Source organism: Mesoplodon mirus (genome assembly GCF_964341445.2).
Source record: "Mesoplodon mirus genome assembly, chromosome: 10".
NCBI lineage: Eukaryota > Metazoa > Chordata > Mammalia > Artiodactyla > Ziphiidae > Mesoplodon > Mesoplodon mirus.
In genome coordinates, this window is record NC_138986.1 from 71221468 (window position 1) to 71240313 (window position 18846).

General features: G+C 39.1%; 1 protein-coding gene across 3 annotated transcripts in view; it reads right to left on the minus strand.

Annotated features, from left to right (window-relative positions):
* The window catches only part of MRAP2 (melanocortin 2 receptor accessory protein 2), a 53571-nt gene that overhangs the window by 13146 nt on the left and 21579 nt on the right, over nt 1-18846 (minus strand). For 2 of the 3 annotated variants that reach the window (XM_082633339.1, XM_082633338.1), the window contains exon 3: nt 3113-3212. In XM_082633339.1, the coding sequence (XP_082489465.1) occupies nt 3113-3212 (100 nt within the window). Of the gene's footprint in view, nt 1-3112; nt 3213-9939; nt 10043-18846 lie in introns of those variants that run through there. The other variant, XM_082633340.1, reaches the window with a different exon arrangement.

The following is an 18846-nucleotide window of genomic DNA, read 5'->3' on the forward strand; positions in this document are numbered from 1 at the left end:
TTAGACTTTCTCCTTAGCCTCATTAAAAGCATGTAGAGTTACAATGACCCCTGTTATTTGAGATGACGCAGAATCACCATCAAGAGAGAAACCATCTACTAGAAGGATGAACTGCCTATTGGAAGACTGGAAATTCAAGTCTCAGCTACCCAGGGTCAATGTGAAATGTTAAGGAAATGTATTAGTCAGTGTTCTCCAGAGAAACAGAACTGACAGGTGTGTGTGTGTGTGTGTGTGTGTGTGTGTGTGTGTGTGTGTGTGTGTGTGTGTGTGTGTGTGTGTGTGTGTGTGTGTGTGTGTTCCTATATCTATCTATCTATCTACCCATCCATCCATCCATCCATCCATCCGGGGTAGGGGAGGGGGACAGTTTTATTTTAAGGAATTGGGTCATGTGATGGTGGAGGCTGGCAAGTCCAAAATCTGTACGTTAGGCTGGCAGGCTGGAGACCCAGGGAAGAGTTTGAAGGCAGGCCTCTGCCAGAGTTCCTTTTTGCTCAAGCGAGGTCCATCTGTTTCCAGGAGCGCCTTCCAGTGATTGGATGAGGCCTACCCATATTATGGAGGATGATCAGTTTTATTCAGAAATGGTATCTCATCTAAAAAAAAAACCTTCACAGAAACATCTAGAATAATGTTTGATTAAACATCTGGGTGCCATGGCCTAGACAAATTGACAAATAAAATTAATCATTACAGGAAGTCGTGTTCCCTTTTGGGCTAGGGTGTTCCCATCTGTAAAATCACCTGCATCCTACATGAAACAAATAGATCTCAATAACCCTGCAAAAATCCATCTGTCCCTCTGAGGAGAAGGTAGATAAAGGGGGTTATTATTCCCTGGCCACTCTACAAGATGTACCCTAATCTGAGTTTGTCCTTGGCTTCTCTTACTACTGCTGTAATCCACACCATATTTTTAAATTTCCTGGACCAATAAAATGAGGTAAAGGCATGTTCAGATGTTTATGAGAACAGGAGATAGAAAAGGGAAAGTTCATATTTTTTTAGTGGCTTTTTAGTGGCTATTATAGAGATTCTCAACCATGCATCTCCATATGCTTCAATAAAATGATCTTTTCTTTTCATTTAACATGTGTTTAAATTTTTTTCCAGACCTCAATGTCTGAAAATAGGTGCGTGATGGGCTGAACTCTTCCCTCTACCTATAACTAGTTGTTATAGTTCAAGTGCAGGCTGAAGACTGAACAGCAGATGCCTCAGACTGTGTGATGAGACACAACAATGAGAATGCCCCTGCCAGGATGTGAGGATGAAGGGAGATACCAATGGAAATGTGAGGATTTGTGCTCAGTTTCTTCCACTTACTCTCTCAGGTCGCTCTCCACCCGTCCTCATCCTGCTCCGTGCCCCAGGAAACTGACCTTTGATGGAGGCTCTGGCCACTGGTTGTGGTGTGGGCTTCACCAGTGGGGAACAATGGTAAGAAAGGGGTAGGAGAGGAGAAGAAAGGTCTGGATATTTATTGGAGGCTCCCTCACTGAGAGGTCACACTGGACTGTGACCCTTGACCTGAGTCATTGTTCCTCTCAGCCAGCCTCTCTGCAGGACTCCTGGTTGCCAATCAGGACTCCCTTCAGATCTAGTGCATCTACTCCTCAGTGTTCTGAGCCCTGGCATCCTGCACTATCCTGGGGGCCACCCTCTTCCTGGGCCACAACTTGTGACTAGTCCCTTTATTAAAAGCTCTTCTATATATCCAGGCAAAACTCTAATTCAAAAAGATACATGCACCCCTATTTTCATAGCAGCACTGTTCACAACAGCCAAGACATGGAAACAACCTAAATGTCCATCGACAGATGAATGGATAAAGAAGATGTGGTACATGTATACAATGGAATACTACTCGGCCAGAAAAAAAGAATGAAATAATGCCATTTGCAACAACATGGGTGGACCTAAAGATTATCATACTAAGTGAAGTAAGTCAGAAAGAGAAAGACAAATACCATATGATATTACTTATATGTGGAATCTAAAATATGGCACAAATAAACGTATCTACAGAACAGAAACTGACTCACAGACATAGAGATCCGACTTGTGGTTGCCAAGAGTCGGGGAGGGATGGGCTGAGAGTTTGGGGTTAGTAGATGCAGACTATTACATATAGATTGGATAAACAACAAGGTCCTATTGTATAGCACAGGGAACTATATTCAATATCCTGGGGTAAACCATTACGGAAAAGAATATTAAAAAAATGGATATATGTGTATAGCTGAGTCACTTTGCTGTAAAGCAGAAATTAACACAATATTGTAAATCAACTATACTTCAATAAAAAATAAATTTAAAAAAAAGCTCTTCTAATTATCTAATTTGAGTGTGCTATCTGTTGCCTGCTGGGACTGACTGATAAGGTATCCAACATAAGTTATTATTTTTCCCTTCTTTGGAAGAGTTGGGATAAAAGAAAATACTCTAAAACATTTCTGAGTGTTTTGCAAACCATAACTGACCAAATACATTGTGACGTTACTCAGCATTCTTTAAACATCCATGTTATCATTTCCTCCATAAATTCAAAGCCCAACATGGATGTTCTTTACCACGCCATGAGAATTATATAATCCTTAATGTTTCCATTTTATTTCATTTCAAGGAAACTTAATGCTGACTTCAGTGACTATTGTTAATAATTAATTCAGTCGTGTATCCAGTAACAACTGTTTCTCTGCTCCTCAAAACGTTTTCTAAGCTAGTTTTCATCCTATTTTTGCTATTGTCTTTTTTCACTGTCTTCAGTCTGGTGAGTCATCTAAATTCTTTTGGGAATAAGGAGAAAAAACATCCCAATTAATAATACTTTCAAAATAAAAATTGAGGGTGGATCAGCAGTTAGACTACTGGAAAGGACCAAGAAACCCAGCTGCATAAGGGTTCACTTGAAAATGAGCCCCAGAGGCAAGAGGCAAAGTACCAGGAGGAAGGCAGGTCCCACACAACAGGCACTGGGTCCAGACAGCACATCCATAACCAGGTCCATCTTTCCACCCACTGGAAGCAACCCCAGCCCCGGATCCCATTTCTGTTTCTTCTGGCCCCTGTGGAGCTTAACGGACATTTAGGAACAGCCCAAACTTACTCTTGGTGTGGGGCTCCTGTCTTGGTCAGCAGAGTCAGCACGAAAAACATGAAAATCACAAAGACCGCGAGACCAACCCAAAATCCAATCACAATGGAATCTGCAAGACAGTTAATACTGGGATTAGTATTTCATAGCAGCATAAAACTTAAATAATTGAGGAACCTGTGCTTTTTGATACATGAAATGAGAAAAGATGTCAACAATCTTCTGAGACAATCTTGACCCATCAGTTACCAGGGGACAGGAAAGATGCAGGGATGAAGGAAGAGTCTGTGCCTCTGGATTTCTGTCTCAGGTACTACTAAGAGATGTCAGCCCTCCAGACTCTTGGTTTCCACATCCCAATGGAGGAATCTAAGATAGAAAATGGGCTGTCTAGGCCCTCAAGATTCCACTGAAGTGTTTTGAGTTAGAAAATCCAATTTTTAGCAGAAACTGCAATATGAAGTTTAAAATGACTTCTGATCCAAACCAACCCAATTTTATATTTTCACACATGCTCCTGCTGGCATAACTCAGCTCTTCATTACATCTGGCAGAGAACACACAAATGGCCTCCTGAGTGCTCTTCCTGACTTTGGCCTTTCCCTGTGCCTCATCTCTGTACAAATCTGCTTTATCATAGCTCTGACAATATTGCTCTTTTATGAAAAACCCTTCAACGAAAATAGACCTGACTTTTTTTCAGATTAGAAGACAGTCCATATACAAAGAACTTGTACAACGTCTGGCATCTGAGAAAAAGGTAGCCCACATTTGCAGGCTATTATTGTTAAAATGATCATTTTCTCCCAGTTTACCCCTACTTTAAAACTCGTGTTTCCAAGTGGACTAGGGGACATTGTATCCCTGTACTTATCTGAACGCTTAGGCCCAGCCTCCTAATACCCACACCTTTTCAGGGGCCCGTACCTTCACCAGCTGGAACAAATGTCTCCAGGCTGGAGCTAATGAAAGTCTATCTATCCTTCAAAGCCCATTCCTTACACCATCTCCTTCACAAAGCCTGATCTCCCCAACTGATGTGCTTGCTGTCTCCTGTGAACCCCATGGCATTTTTGTCTGTGTTTCTCTACATGGGTCTCTCCTTGATCCTATCATGGGTAATAGTCACTAGCGTATGTCTCTCGGATGGGGATGAGACCAGGCTGTCTACCAGAACCTGGTACCTTCCTAATAGGGTCTTAAGTCTGGGAGAGGCAACAGAGTTGAATTATTTTACATTTTCTGATCTATTCTAAGAAGTTTACCTATGTGGCAATACAATGAGGATACTTAGCAATTAAAAAAAAAAAGGTGAACAGAACTTATACACTAAATGTGTTTAAATACAAAGCATTATTCTAACTAAATTATAAGTATATAGCACTCTAACATGAAGAAATCAGATCAGTAATTGACTTCACATAATTCATACTTTCATTCTACATATACTATAGCCTAGAGGTTAACAACTTTTATTCAACAACATTTATTCAGCACTCTGGATGAAAAACTGATTTATCTTTCTTGGGGTTAAGAGTGCCAAAGAAAGAAGAATTGTAGATTTTGCCTTACAATCTAATGGAAATGAGGCCTAAACAAGACATAAGGACAAGTACCAAAAAAAAAAAAAAAACACATGTGCACAAGTGCAGCATGTAACAATAGCATCTCAGTTATGGGGTCACAGACTGCAGAGCATCATTGTGCAGATAAACAACAGCTCAGTACCCTACACTTCATCAACTGCCTGCATAGCAAAAGCAAATTCTATAATGACCCACAAGAATTATAAAATCCTCAGCTGAGAATTTAATCGAGCCGTGTTGATTCATTTTCAAATCTGTTTACTAGGAAGGGCTTCTCATGAGGACAGCTTTCACGCTGCCAGTGGTGGCTGGATCCCTTTGAGTCCTCCAGTCCCCTAGCCCAGAGTGGGCAGGGATGGAGGAGGGTGCCTTTGACCCAGCCTAGTCCCTTGCCCCCATCCTTCTAGTGACCCAGGGAGCGGATCAAAAAGCAACAATAACGTGGGACCTGGGAGGGTCTCAGCCCTCAGCAAAGTCACGAGGGAACAGAGTGGGAATGAGGAGAGCTTTGGTTAGAATTTGAAAATCCCCATGATCCAATGGCATTTTCAGATGTTTCCTTGATAATGTGGTATCCACGTTTCTCATCACAATATGCTTTAAGCAGCTTTGCTTATTCACATTCTTCTCCAAAGGAAATTCTGCTTCCTCAGATTATTTCCATTACTTCTCCTCCACCTCATCCTCTGTCACATGGCCCAATCCCAGGGCACTTTCTCACCCTGAGCCCCTTTCAGAGAATATTAGAGATCTCCATCTCATCCCAGGAATAACCAAACTCTCTTGAAGTTCTATTTATATGCCAAGTTTCACGGAGGTGAGCATTGCAGTAAAAGGAGGAATGCAGAGCCTCTGGTCTTCCCCAAAGCACCCTTTCTTGGAACGAAGTCAGAACAGAGGTTTACATAGAGTGAGTGAGGCTCCAAGGAGCCTGGTTCATTAAGGAAGCCAAGAAAGCCTTCCACAGGGGGTTCTAATAGAGCCAAACAGCTACTTCTGTCCTGTCTAGAGACTGAGCTACTTGGAGACCATTATAGTAAGAGAGTAGAGCAAATTGCCCAGAGGAATTCCAAATAGGATGTGTCATAATAAAATGACTTTCCCTTAGCCTGACCTCTAATAAATGGAATGAAACAGAGCTGAAAGCTGACAGCTTACACAGTTTTCACTGGTATGATCTGTTTCTCCATGTTTTCCACTATAGGGGAGGAACTATCCCATCCCATTTCCCCTCCTCTCCACCCCTCACACCAGGCAGAATGGCCATCATCAAAAAGTCTACAAACAATACATACTGGAGAGGATGTGGAGAAAAGGGAACCCTCCTACATTGTTGGTGAGAATGTAAATTAGTGCAGCCACTATGGAGAACAGTATGGAGGTTCCTTAAAAAACCAAAAATAGAATCACCATATGATCCACTAATCCCACTCCTGGGCATATATCCAGAGAAAACCATGGTTTGAAAGGATACATGCACCCCAATGTTCATTGCCTCACTTTTTAGGATAGTCAAGACGTGGAAGCAACCTAAATGTCCTTCGACAGAGGAATGGATAAAGAAGATGTGGTATATATATATATATACAATGGAATACTACTCAGCCATAAAAAAGAATGAAATAATGCCATTTGCAGCACCATGGATGGACCTAGAGATGGTCATATTAAGTGAAGTAAGTCAGAGAAAAACAAATATAATATGACATCACTTACATGAGGAATCTAAAATAATGATACAATGAACTTATTTACAAAATAGAAACAGACTCACAGACTTAGAAAACAAACTTATGGATACCAAAGGGGAAAGGTGGGGGGGGGATAAATTAGGAGTTTGGGATTGACATATACGCACGACTATATTTAAAATAGACAACCAACAAGGACCTACTGTATAGCACAGGGAACTCTGCTCAATATCTTGTAATAGCCTAAATGGGAAAAGATTTTGAAAAAGAATAGATATATGTATATGTATAACTGAATCAGTTTGCTGTACACCTGAAACTAACACATTGTAAATCAACTATAGTCCAATATAAAATAAATTTTTTATTTTATTTATTTATTTATTATTTTTTCTAAATTTTTGGCTGCACCATGCAGCATGTGGGATGTTAGCTCCCTGACCAGGGATTGAACCCACGCCCCCTGCATTGGAAGGTCCACCTTAACCACTGGACTGTCAGGGAAGTCCCTAAAATAAAATTTAAAAAAAAAGAATAAATTGTGACCTTTCCATCTCGTGGTTGTATGAAAAATGAGGGTTAATGCTTAAAGAGGGGTTCAGGACACCAGAGCCAGCACTGTCTTCACACCACTTCTGGTTCCTACGGTGTTAGGGTCAGTTCTGTGGTATGAATTCCTGGCAAGGAGCTGACAGTGGGGTTCTAGTATTTGTCTCTATTGTGCTCCCGATCACATGTCTTACTCCAAGCCTTCACTAGCTCTAGCTCTGTTTCCTATCTTGATGAGCCAGCTTCCGGCTGACTCATCCATGCGTGTATCTGGCATTATCTGCAAGTTGGCACATGACAAAAGTACAGACTGTGGCCACCACTGATGGCTCAGAATCAGAGGATGCTCCTTCAATCTCACCTCAACACAGCTGCCAGAGTGGTCCTGCTAAAATGTAAACTCATCGACTCACAGGCTTTTGCTTCTGCTTATCAAAAACACCATGTCTCACCTAGCCAAGCCCTTCATAAATGCCCCCATTTCTCTTCCTCCCTAAATTTATAACACAATTCTTGAGAGATCTGTCTGTACATACTGTCTCCAGTTCCTCTCCTCTCATGTTTTATTGAACCAATTCTAGCAGTTTTTACTCCTAACACTCCACTGAAACTGTTTTTAAGGTCATTGCCATTAATTTCTACTGTAAATCCAAGAGTCAAGTCTCAGCCCTCAGCTTACTTGACCATAATAGCAACATGTGACACATTCCATGGTCTCATCTTTGAAACCCTTTCTTCACTTGGCCTCCAGGAAACCACAATTGCACAATTTTCTTCTTACCTTTCTATAAATTCCATTCAAACTCCTTTGCTCCTTTCTTCTGAACATCCCCCAATTTCTAAATGCTAGTGTGTCCCAGGGCTCAATTCTGGGACCTCTTTAGTTTTCTAATCAATACTCATTCAACCAGTCTCTTGGGTTTGAATATGCTGAGGACTCTCCAATTTATACCTTCACCGTAACCCTACCTCTCCCCTCATGTCCTCTTGGAGGTCTGACGGGTCTCAGTTGAACAAGTCCAAAAGTGAGCTCCTGCTGGTGCTGTTTCTCCCAGCTTCCCCATCTCAGTCAATGGCAATTCATCCTGCCAGTTACTCAGATCACAAGTTTCAAATCATCCTTGGCCCTTCTCTTTCCCTTGCACCCTACTTCCAATACACTGACAAATCCTGTCAGATCTATCTTCAAAAAGATCCAGATTATATGTACTTCTTACACTCTACTGCCCCCACCGTGGTCCAAGTCACCTCAGCAGCTGCCTGGATTTTTGCAGTAGCCCCCTGCCTGGTCTCTGCTTCCGATCTCATCCCCTTCCTTGCCCAGCTGCAGAGTGATCTTACTGAAACCCAAGCTAGGTACCACGCTTCTGCTCCAAACCCTCAAATGACTTCTCAGAGAAAAAGTCATAAGTCCTTGGCTTGACCTCTAAGGCCCCAGTGCCCTCTTCCCCATCACCTGACTTTGTCTCCTAATGTTCTGCCTCTTATTCACCCCTCTGGCACCAGGCTGACCTCCTCATTGTTCCTTGTGTGTTCCATTTTGCTCTTGCCATGGAGCATTTTCTGGAATGTTCTTCCCAAGGTATCTTATAGCTTAATCTCTCACTTCCTTCAGGTCTTTTATCATTTTTCTCCTCAGGAAGGGCTTCCATGGCCATTCTAGTTATACTTTCACCTCGACTCTCCACATCTCCTTTCCCTACTCTATCTTTTATCACCATCTGGCATAGTTCATCTATTTAGCTTACTTATTATCTCTCTCTCCCAGTAAAATACTAGATCCATAAGAGAAAGTTTTGTCTTTTCTGTTCACTGTTGTATTTCCAGTGCTTAAAATAATGCTGCACATAACAGGTACTCAACAAATACATGCAGAATGAATGAATGAGTGAATGAATGTCCATTCTGCTGGTACCCAGTGTATGTCAGATATATGTCCACTTCTGATAAGGTCCAAATCCAAAACCAGATCCAAAACTGAAGGCAAAAGGCGAATTTACAATGACCATCAGAGGTTGTTTCTCAGATGAAAGACCATTTGGAGGTAGGAATCTTAATTTCAGCAGGCAGGAGAACTTAGTCTAACTAGAGATGTAGCTATTGCTGCTATGAAGATCCATTACAGGTCAAATAAATGAAGGTAATGGCTATGGTCATTCCTATCTCCATAAGTGCTTCCCACTGAAATGACTCGCTTTTATTCTTTTGAAACTGCACCTAACTGGCTTTGAATTTTGCTCAGCCAAACAAGGAGACACACTTGAAGGCCAGAATTACAGCATTTTAAAGTGGAAGAGACTATACCAAGGTACACAGTACAATAGTTGACTTACTTTCCTGTATGTCTTGGGGTTTGTTCCTGAAGCTAAGGGCCTCTACTTTAATCAGATCTCTTAATCAAAACAGTAAGGACCCACCCAGGAATTTTGGGGTTTTCCTAATGGGAATGTTAAAACAAAAGCACTCTTTATTAATGATATAGTAAGTAAAGTCAGTATGTAGTGTATCATACTTCTCCCTACATTTTGCAGGAATTTTTTCCAGCTATAATCATTTCTAAATATAATATGCCCCAAAGAGATTTTCAACTGTTTCTGGAAATGCACCAACCAAAACTACAGCAGCAGGCTGTTTTCTCTGCCCCTTAAACTAAGAAAAAGAGACAGGAGCAAAATGACACAAAAATAAAATCTGTGTTGCCAAGCTGTAAAAGCTTATATTACAGGGAAATATATGGCAATTTGCCCAGTCATTCTTATTTCCACTAAAATTCTTAACAGCAAGTATCCTTACCTACAGATTTTCCCAGAAAATAATAGATTAAAGAATCAAAGTAAGTTAAAGGGGGTGATTTCACACCCTGACGGCAACAGCCCTCCATCAGATCATTGACGACAGCACATCCTAATGGATTCCATGTACTTCTTTTTTTTTCTTTTTTTACTTCCACAAAGAACTACTGAGAAGACATCAATACAGGAATGAGCAAAAGCATGTAATTATTACTATTCACCTCAGGGGTAAAGGATATGTGGCTTAGTTAACGATTTTTAAGGAACAAAAATAGAAAGCTCTTGATCCAGGAACTTAGTAACTCCGAAGCCCTTTACAGTCCCATCTCTGGAGACCAGAGGGCAGGAACCAGCCAGGGTATCCCTGCCCCTGTCCCTCTAGTTGTCCAGCCAGACGCTCTGCCACAGCCATCAGCAATCAGTAGCATCCAGGTCCCAGGACCTATACATGAAGCCCCGGCTCTTGTGGTCCTTCCTGCAACGAGGGAGTGGGAACAAAGGCTAAGCACTTTATCAGCTGGAATTGGGAGTTGACCACAATGGAGACTCAGGAGGCTCCTGAGCTCCCCTCCTCCCACAGACACATGGAATATACAGCTACATATGGAACAATTCCCTCTGAAAGAGATCCAGAAACTAGCTGAGCAACTCCTACACATCTGACAAATGATTTCCTACTCACATCCAAATGAATAGGAAAGGCTGAGACACACTCTTGCCATTAACCCCACCCCCAGCACAGCAACATAGCAATCTGAGGTAACCCCCAACTCCCACATTCTCCCTGAGGAAGGGTTCGGACCACACATCTAGAGCCCCACTGGAGGCAGTTCAAGATGGTGGTGTAAGAAGATCCTGAATTCACCTCCTCCCACGGACACAACAAATCTACAACTACATAGGGAATACTTCCTTCTAAAAAAGACCTGAAAACTGGACAAACAGAGCCTCCACAACAAAGGATAAAAAGACAACATTGAGACAGTTAGGAGATGCAGAAACACAGTTTCACCCCCCCCAAAAAATCTCCACCCTGGTGCAGCGACCCACAATTGGGAGGCATCTCAAAAATAGAGAACTTTTCTCTAAGGAGTGAGGTGGTCTGTGCTCTAAAGCAAGCACCCCAAATCTTAGATCCTGCATAGGAGAGACAAGCCCCCAAAATGCCTGGCTTTGAAAACCAATGGGGATTACGTCCAGGAAAAACATAGATCTGTAGGGAATGGAGAACCTGCTTTGTAAAGGGCTCACAGACTCCCTTGCCCCAGAATCCAGCACAAAAACACCTGTTTGAAAAGCACCTGGAATATTCATGAAGGAGACCCAATAACTAATCTTCAGGCATCTGCTGGAAAGGCAGGAACCTGCTGGGACTCTTTCTGGTGATGGACACACTGGAAGATGCCATTCTTGTGATTTCATTCTACCTTGCTAATGCCAGCACTGGTGGGTGCCATTTTGGAAGTCTCCCTCTAACCTGCTAGTGCCAGTAGGTGTGCCCCACTGAGAGCTCCACCCACCCCTGTGCCACAGCTGCATGCCACAGCTGGGTTGGGCAAGACCCCTGCCCACCCCTGCACTGCAGCAGGCTGGCACATGCAGCCCATACAGAGGAAGCCCCTTGAGTGCCCAGCTCTAGTGGCCAGGGCGTCTGGGCCCCACAGGATTTCCTACACAAGGCCACTCCTTCAAGACTGGAGGAGGCAGCTTTTTGGCCCAATACACAGAAACAAACACAGAGAGTTACTCAAAATGAAGAGACAGAGGAATATGTCCCAAACGAAAGAACAAGACAAAACCTCAGAAAAAGACCTTAATGAAATGGAGATAAGCAATCTACCTGATAAAAAGTTCAAAGTAATGGTCATAAAGATGCTCACTGAACTTGGGAGAAGAATGGAGAAACACAGTAAGAGCTTCAACAAAGAAAGAGAAAATATAAGAAAGTACTAAACAGAAGTTAAAGAGCTGAAGAATATAATAACTGAACTGAAAAATAAACTAGAGCAGTTCAACAGCAGACTGGATGAAGCAGAACACACCAGGAAGACAAAGCAATGGAACTCACTAAGACACAGGAGCAAAAACAAAAAAAAAAGAATTTTAAACAGTAAAGACATCTCAAGGGACCTTTGGAACAATGTCAAGCAGAATAACATTCACATTATAGGGGTCCAAAAGGAGGAGAAAGGGCCAGAAAGCTTATCTGAAGAAATATTAGCTGAAAACATTCCTAGTCTGAAGAAGGAAATAGACATCCAGGTCCAGTAAGTCTAGAGAGTTCCAAATAAGATGAACCCAAAGAGATCCACACCAAGACACAACATAATTAAAATGATAAAAGGCAAAGATAAAGAGAGAATCTTAAAAGTAGCTAAAACAAAACAAAAAACAAAAAAACCCTTTACATATACAAGAGAAACCCCATAAGGCTATACTCATATCATACAAAATAGACTTTAAAACAAAGAATGTAATAAAAGACAAAGAGAATATATATAATGATAAAGAGGTCAATGCAGCAAGAAGATGTGACACTTAAAAAATACATATGCACCCAATGTAGGAGCTCCACAATACATAAAGCAAATATTAACAGGCCTAAGGAGTGAACTTTACAGCAACAAACTAACGGTAGGGGACTTTAACACCCCACTTACATCAATGGATACATCATTCAAACAGAAAATCAATAAAGAAATATTAGGCTTAAACAACACATTAGAGCAGACAGATTTAATAGATATATACAAAGTGTTTCATCCAAAAGCAGCAGAGTACCCATTCTCAGGTGCACATGGAACACTCTCCAGGCTAGATCACATGTTAGGCCAAAAAACAAGTCTCAATAAATTCAAGAAGTTTGAAATCATATTAAGCATCTTTTCCAACCACAATGGTATAAAACTAGAAATCAAATATTGGAAGAAAATTGTAAAGACCACAAAAATGTGGAGATTAAACAACATTTAATCTGAACAACCAATGAATCTTTGAAGAAATCAAAGGAGAAATTAAAAAATACCTAGAGACAAATGAAAACAAAAATATGACATACTAAAATCTATAAGAGGAAGCAAAAGAGATTCTAAGAGGGAAGTTCATAGCAATACAGGTCTACCACGAGAAACAAGAAAAATCTCAAATAAACAATCTAACATTAAACCTAAAGGATCTAGAAAACAAAGAACAAAGTTCAAAGTTGGCATTAGGAAGGAAATAATAAAGATCAGGCCCAAACTAAATGAAAAAAAATAGAAAGGATTAATGAAACTAAGAGCTGGTTCTTTGAAAAGATAAATAAAATCAACAAGCCAACAGCTAGACTAACCAAGAAAAAAAAAAGAGGGAGAGGAATCAAATAAATAAAGTCAGAAATGAAAGAGGAGAAATTACAACTGATACCACAGAAATACGAAAGATTATAAGAGACTCCTAAGAACAATTATATACCAACAAATTCAACAACCTAGAAGAAATGGATAAGTTTCTAGAAACACACAATCTTCTAAGACTGAATTACAGAGAAATCAAAATTCTGAATAGACCAATTACTAGTAAGGAGATTGAATCAGTAATTTTAAAAAACTTCCAAACAAACAAAAGTATAGGACCAGGTGACTTCAATGGTGAATTCTACCAAACATTCAAAGAAGATTTAATACCTATGCTTTTCAAACTGTTCCAAAAAAATTAAGAGGAGGAAATGTTTCCAACTCATTTTACAAGGCCATATTATCCTGATACCAAAACCAGACAAGAATACCAAGGGAAAAAAAATCACAGGCCAATATCTTTGACGAAAATAGATGCCAAAATTGTCAACAAAACATTAGCAAACTGAATTTAACATAACATACATTAAAAAGATCACACACCATGAACAAGAGGGATTTATTTCAGGGATGCAAAAATGGTTCAGTATCTGCAAATCAATCAACATGATACACCACATTAACAGGATGAAAGATAAAAATCATATGATCATATCAATCATTGCATAAAAAGCATTTGACAAAAGTCAACATCCATTTACAAGAACTCTCAACAAAGTGACTATATTAATAGACATTTCTCCAAAAAGACATACAGATGGCCAATAGGCACATGAAAAGATGCTCAACATCACTAATTATTAGAGAAATGCAAATCAAAACTACAGTGAGGTATCACCTCACACCAGTCAAAATGACCATCATTAAAAAGCCTACAAATAACAAGTGTTGAAGACGGTGTGGAGAAAAGGGAACCCTCCTACACTGTTGGTGGGAATGTAAGTTGCTGCAGCTGCTATGGAAAACAGCATGGAGGTTCCTCAGAAAACTAAAAATAAACCTACCATATGATCCAGCAACCCCACTCCTGGGCATATACCCAGACAAAACTGTAATTCAAAAAGATACATGCACCCCTATGTTCATAGCAGCCCTATTCACAATAGCTAAGACATGGAAGTGACCTAAATGTCCACTGACAGATGAATGGATAAAGAAGATGGGGTACATATATACAATGGAATATTACTCAGCCATAAAAAAGAATGAAATAATGCCATTTGCAGCAACATGGATGCAACTAGAGATGATCATACTAAGTGAAATAAGTCAGAAAGAGAAAGATAAATACTATATGATATCACATATGTGTGGAATCTAAAATATGGCACAAATGAACTTATCTACAAAGTAGAAATAGACTCACAGCTATACAGAACAGACTTGTGGTTGCCAAGGGGGAGGGGGGAGGGAGAGGGATCAAGTTAGAGTTTGGGGTTGGTAGATGCAAACTATTACATTTTGAATGGATAAACAACAAAGTCCTACTGTACAGCACAAGGAACTATATCCAATCTCCTGGGATAAACCATAATGGCAAAGAATGCATGTATGTGTATAACTGAGTCATTTTGCTATACAGCAGAGATTGGCACAACATTGTAAATCAACTATACTTTAATTTTTTAAAAAAGTATCATCTAAGTACCAAGTAGAAACACCATGTTTTCCAGGGCTGTTTATAGGAGAGCAAAGCTTTTTTGGTACAACTTAATATGGCTTATAAACTTATATAATGTTCTCTTGAACGAGTCCTTGGATGCAAGTTGCTGAGATTAAATGTAACAGACAGCATGGGGAAAAAAAGTGGGTATGGAGGAAATATACCTCAACTTAATAAAAGCCATGTATCAATATAACAAACCCACAGCTAACATCATACTCAACAGGGAAAAACTTAAAGCTCTTCCTCTAAGACCAGGAACACGACTAGGATGCCCACACTTGTCACTTTTATTCAACATAGTATTGGAAGTCTTAGCAATTAGAAAAGAAAAAGAAATAAAAAGCATCCAAATTGAAAAGGAACAAGTAAAACTTTCACTATTTGCAGCTGACATGATACTATATGTAGAAAACCCTGAAGACTCCACCAAAAAACTGTTACAACTATAAAAATGAATTCAGTAAACTTGCAGGATACAAACTCAATATACAGAAACTCTGGTATTTCTATACACTGATAATGAATTTTCATAAGTAGAAATTAAGAAAACAATTCCATTTACAATTGTATCAAAAAGAATAATATATCTAAGAATAAATTTAACCAAGGAAGTGAAAATCTCTATGCTGAAAACTGTAAGACTCTGACAAAAAAAACCTGAAGAAGACACAAATAAATGGAAAGATATTCTGCATTCAAGGATTGGGAAAATTAACATTGCTAAAATGTCCATACTATGCAAAGCCAGCTACAGATTCAATGCCATCCCTAACGAAATACAAATGACATATTTCACAGAACTAAAACAAATAATTCTAAAATTTGTATGGAACCACAAAAGATCCTGAATAGTCAAAGCAATCTTGAGAAAGAACAAACCTGGAGGAATCATACCCCCTGATTTCAAAATATACTACAAAGCTATAGTATCAAAACAGTATGATATTGGCATAAAAACAGACACACAGTTCAATGAAGAAAAGAGAGAGCCCAGAAATAAACACACACATATATGGACAATTGATCTATGACAGTGGAGCCAAGGACATAGTATGGGGAAAGCACAGTCTCTTCAATAAATGGTGTTGGGAAAACTGGACAGCCATATGCAAAAGAATGAAACTAGATCACTATCGTACACCATACGCAAAAATTAACTCAAAATGGATTAAAGCCTTGAATATAAGACCTGAAACCATAAAATTTCTAGAAGAAAACATAGGTGGTGACCTTATTGACATCCTTCTTAGTGATGTTTTTAGAGATCTGACTCCAAAGGTAAGGGAAACAAAAGCAAAAATAAATAAATGGGACTACATCAAACTAAAAACTTCTTCACAGTGAAGGAAACCATCATCAAAACAAAAAGGCAGCCTACTGAATGGGAGAAATCTGTAAATCATATATGCAAAAGGGGTTAATATAAAAAATATAGAGAACACATACAATACAACAACAAAAAACACACACAACTCTACTAAAAAATGGGCAGAGGATCTGAATAGACATCTTTCCAAAGAAGACATACAGATGGCCAAAAGGCACATGAAAAGATGTTCCATATCACTAACTATTAGAGAAATGTAAATCAAAACCACAATGAGATATCACCTTACAACTGTTAGAATGGCTCTCAAAAAGACAAGAAATAGCAAGTGTTTGAGAGGATGAGAAGAAAAGAGAACACTTGAGCTCTATTGGTAGGAATGTAAATTGGTGCAGCCACTATACAAAACAGTATGGAGATTCCTCAAAAAATTAAGAATAGAACTACCGTATGATCCAACTATTCTACTTCTAGGAATTTATCTGAAGAATATGAAAACACTAGTTCGCAAAGATATATAAACACCTATGTTCATTGCAGCATTATTGTTTAAATTCATTTATTTTTTTTATACAGCACCTTCTTATTAGTTATCCATTTTACACATATTGGTGTATATATGTCAATCCCAGTCTCCCAATTCATCCCACCTCTCCCCACTGCACCCCGCCACTTTTCCCCCTTGGCTCTTTCATATTTTTCATCATTAGTGTATAGGAATGCAAGAGACTTCTGTGCATTAATTTTGTATCCTGCAACTTTACCAAATTCATTGATTAGCTCTAGTAGTTTTCTAGTGGCATCTTTAGGATTCTCTATGTATAGTATCATGTCACCTGAAAACAGTGACAGTTTTACTCTTCTTTTCCAATTTGTATTCCTTTTCTTTCTTTTTCTTCTCTGACTGCCATGGCTAGGACTTCCAAAACTTTGTTGAATAATAGTGATGAGAGTGGACATGCTTGTCTTGTTCCTGATCTTAGAGGAAATGCTTTCAGTTTTTCACCATTGAGAATGTGGGTTTGTGATATATGGCCTTTATTATGTTGAGGTAGGTTCCCCCTATGCCCACTTTCTGGAGAGTTTTTATCATAAATGGGTGTTGCATTTTATCAAGAGCTTTTTCTGCATCTATTGAGATGATCATATGGTTTTTCTTCTTCAGTTTGTTAATATGGTGTACCACATTGATTGATTTGTGTATATTGAAGAATCCTTGCATCCCTGGGATAAATCCTATTTGATCATGGTGTATGATCCTTTAATGTGTTGTTGGATTCTGTTTGCTAGTATTTTATTGAGGATTTTTGCATCTATATTCATGAGTGATATTGGTCTGTAATTTTCTTTTTTTTGTAGTATCTTTGTCTGGTTTTGGTATCAAGGTGATGGTGGCCTCATAGAATGAGTTTGGGAGTGTTCCTTCCTCTGCAATTTTTTGCAAGAGTCTGAGAAAGATGGGTATTAGCTCTTCTCTAACTGTTTGATAGAATTCACCTGTGAAGCCATCTGGTCCTGAACTTTTGTTTGTTGGAAGATTTTTAATCAGAGTTTCAATTTCAATACTTGTGATTGGTCTGTTCATATTTTCTATTTCTTCCTGGTTCAGTCTTGGAGGGTTATACTTTTCTAAGAATTTGTCCATTTCTTCCAGTGTGTCCATTTTATTGGCATAGAGTTGCCTGTGGTAGTCTCTTAGGATGCTTTGTATTTCTGTGGTGTCTGTTGTAACTTCTCTTTTTTCATTTCTAATTTTAATGATTTGAGTCCTTTCCCTCTTTTTCTTGATGAGTCTGCCTAATGGCTTATCAATTTCGTTTATCTTCTCAAAGAACCAGCTCTTAGTTTTATTGACCTTTGCTTTGTTTTGTTTCTTTTTCATTTATTTCTGATCTGATCTTTATGATTTCTTTCCTTCTACTAACTTTGGGTTTTGTTTGTTCTTCTTTCTCTAGTTCTTTTAGGTGTAAGGTTAGATTGTTTATTTGAGATGTTTGTTGTTTCTTGAGTTAGGATTGTATTGCTATAAACTTCCCTCTTAGAACTGGTTTTGCCACATCCCATAGGTTTTGGATCACCATGTTTTTATTGTCATTTGTCTCTAGGTATTTGATTTCCTCTTTGATTTCTTCAGTGGTCTCTTGGTTATTTAGAAACATATTGTTAAGCCTCCATGTGTTTGTGTTTTTTACGTTTTTTCCCCTGTAAATGATATCTAATCTCATAACGTTGTGGTCAGAAAAGATGCTTGATATGATTTCAATTTCCTTAAATTTACTGAGTCTTGATTTGTGACCCAAGATGTGATCTATCCTGGAGAATGTTCTGTGCGCACTTGAGAAGAAAGCGTAATCTGCTGTTTTGGGATGGAATGTCCTATAAATATCAATTAAATCTATCTGGTCTATTGTATCATTTAAAGCTTGTGTTTCCTTATTAACTTTCTGTTTGGATGGTCTGTCCATTGGTGTAAGTGAGGTGTTAAAGTCCCCCACTATTATTGTGTTACTGTCGATTTCCTCTTTTATAGCTGTTAGCAGTTGCCTTATGTATTGAGGTGCTCCTATGTTGGGTGCATATATATTTATAATTGTTATATCTTCTTCTTGGATTGATTCCTTGATCCTTATGTAGTGTCCTTCCTTGTCTCTTGTAACATTCTTTATTTTAAAGTCTATTTTATCTGATATGAGTATTGGTACTCCAGCTTTCTTTTGATTTCCATTTGCATGGAATATCTTTTTCCATCCCCTCACTTTCAGTCTGTATGTGTCCCTAGGTCTGAAGTGGGTCTCTTGTA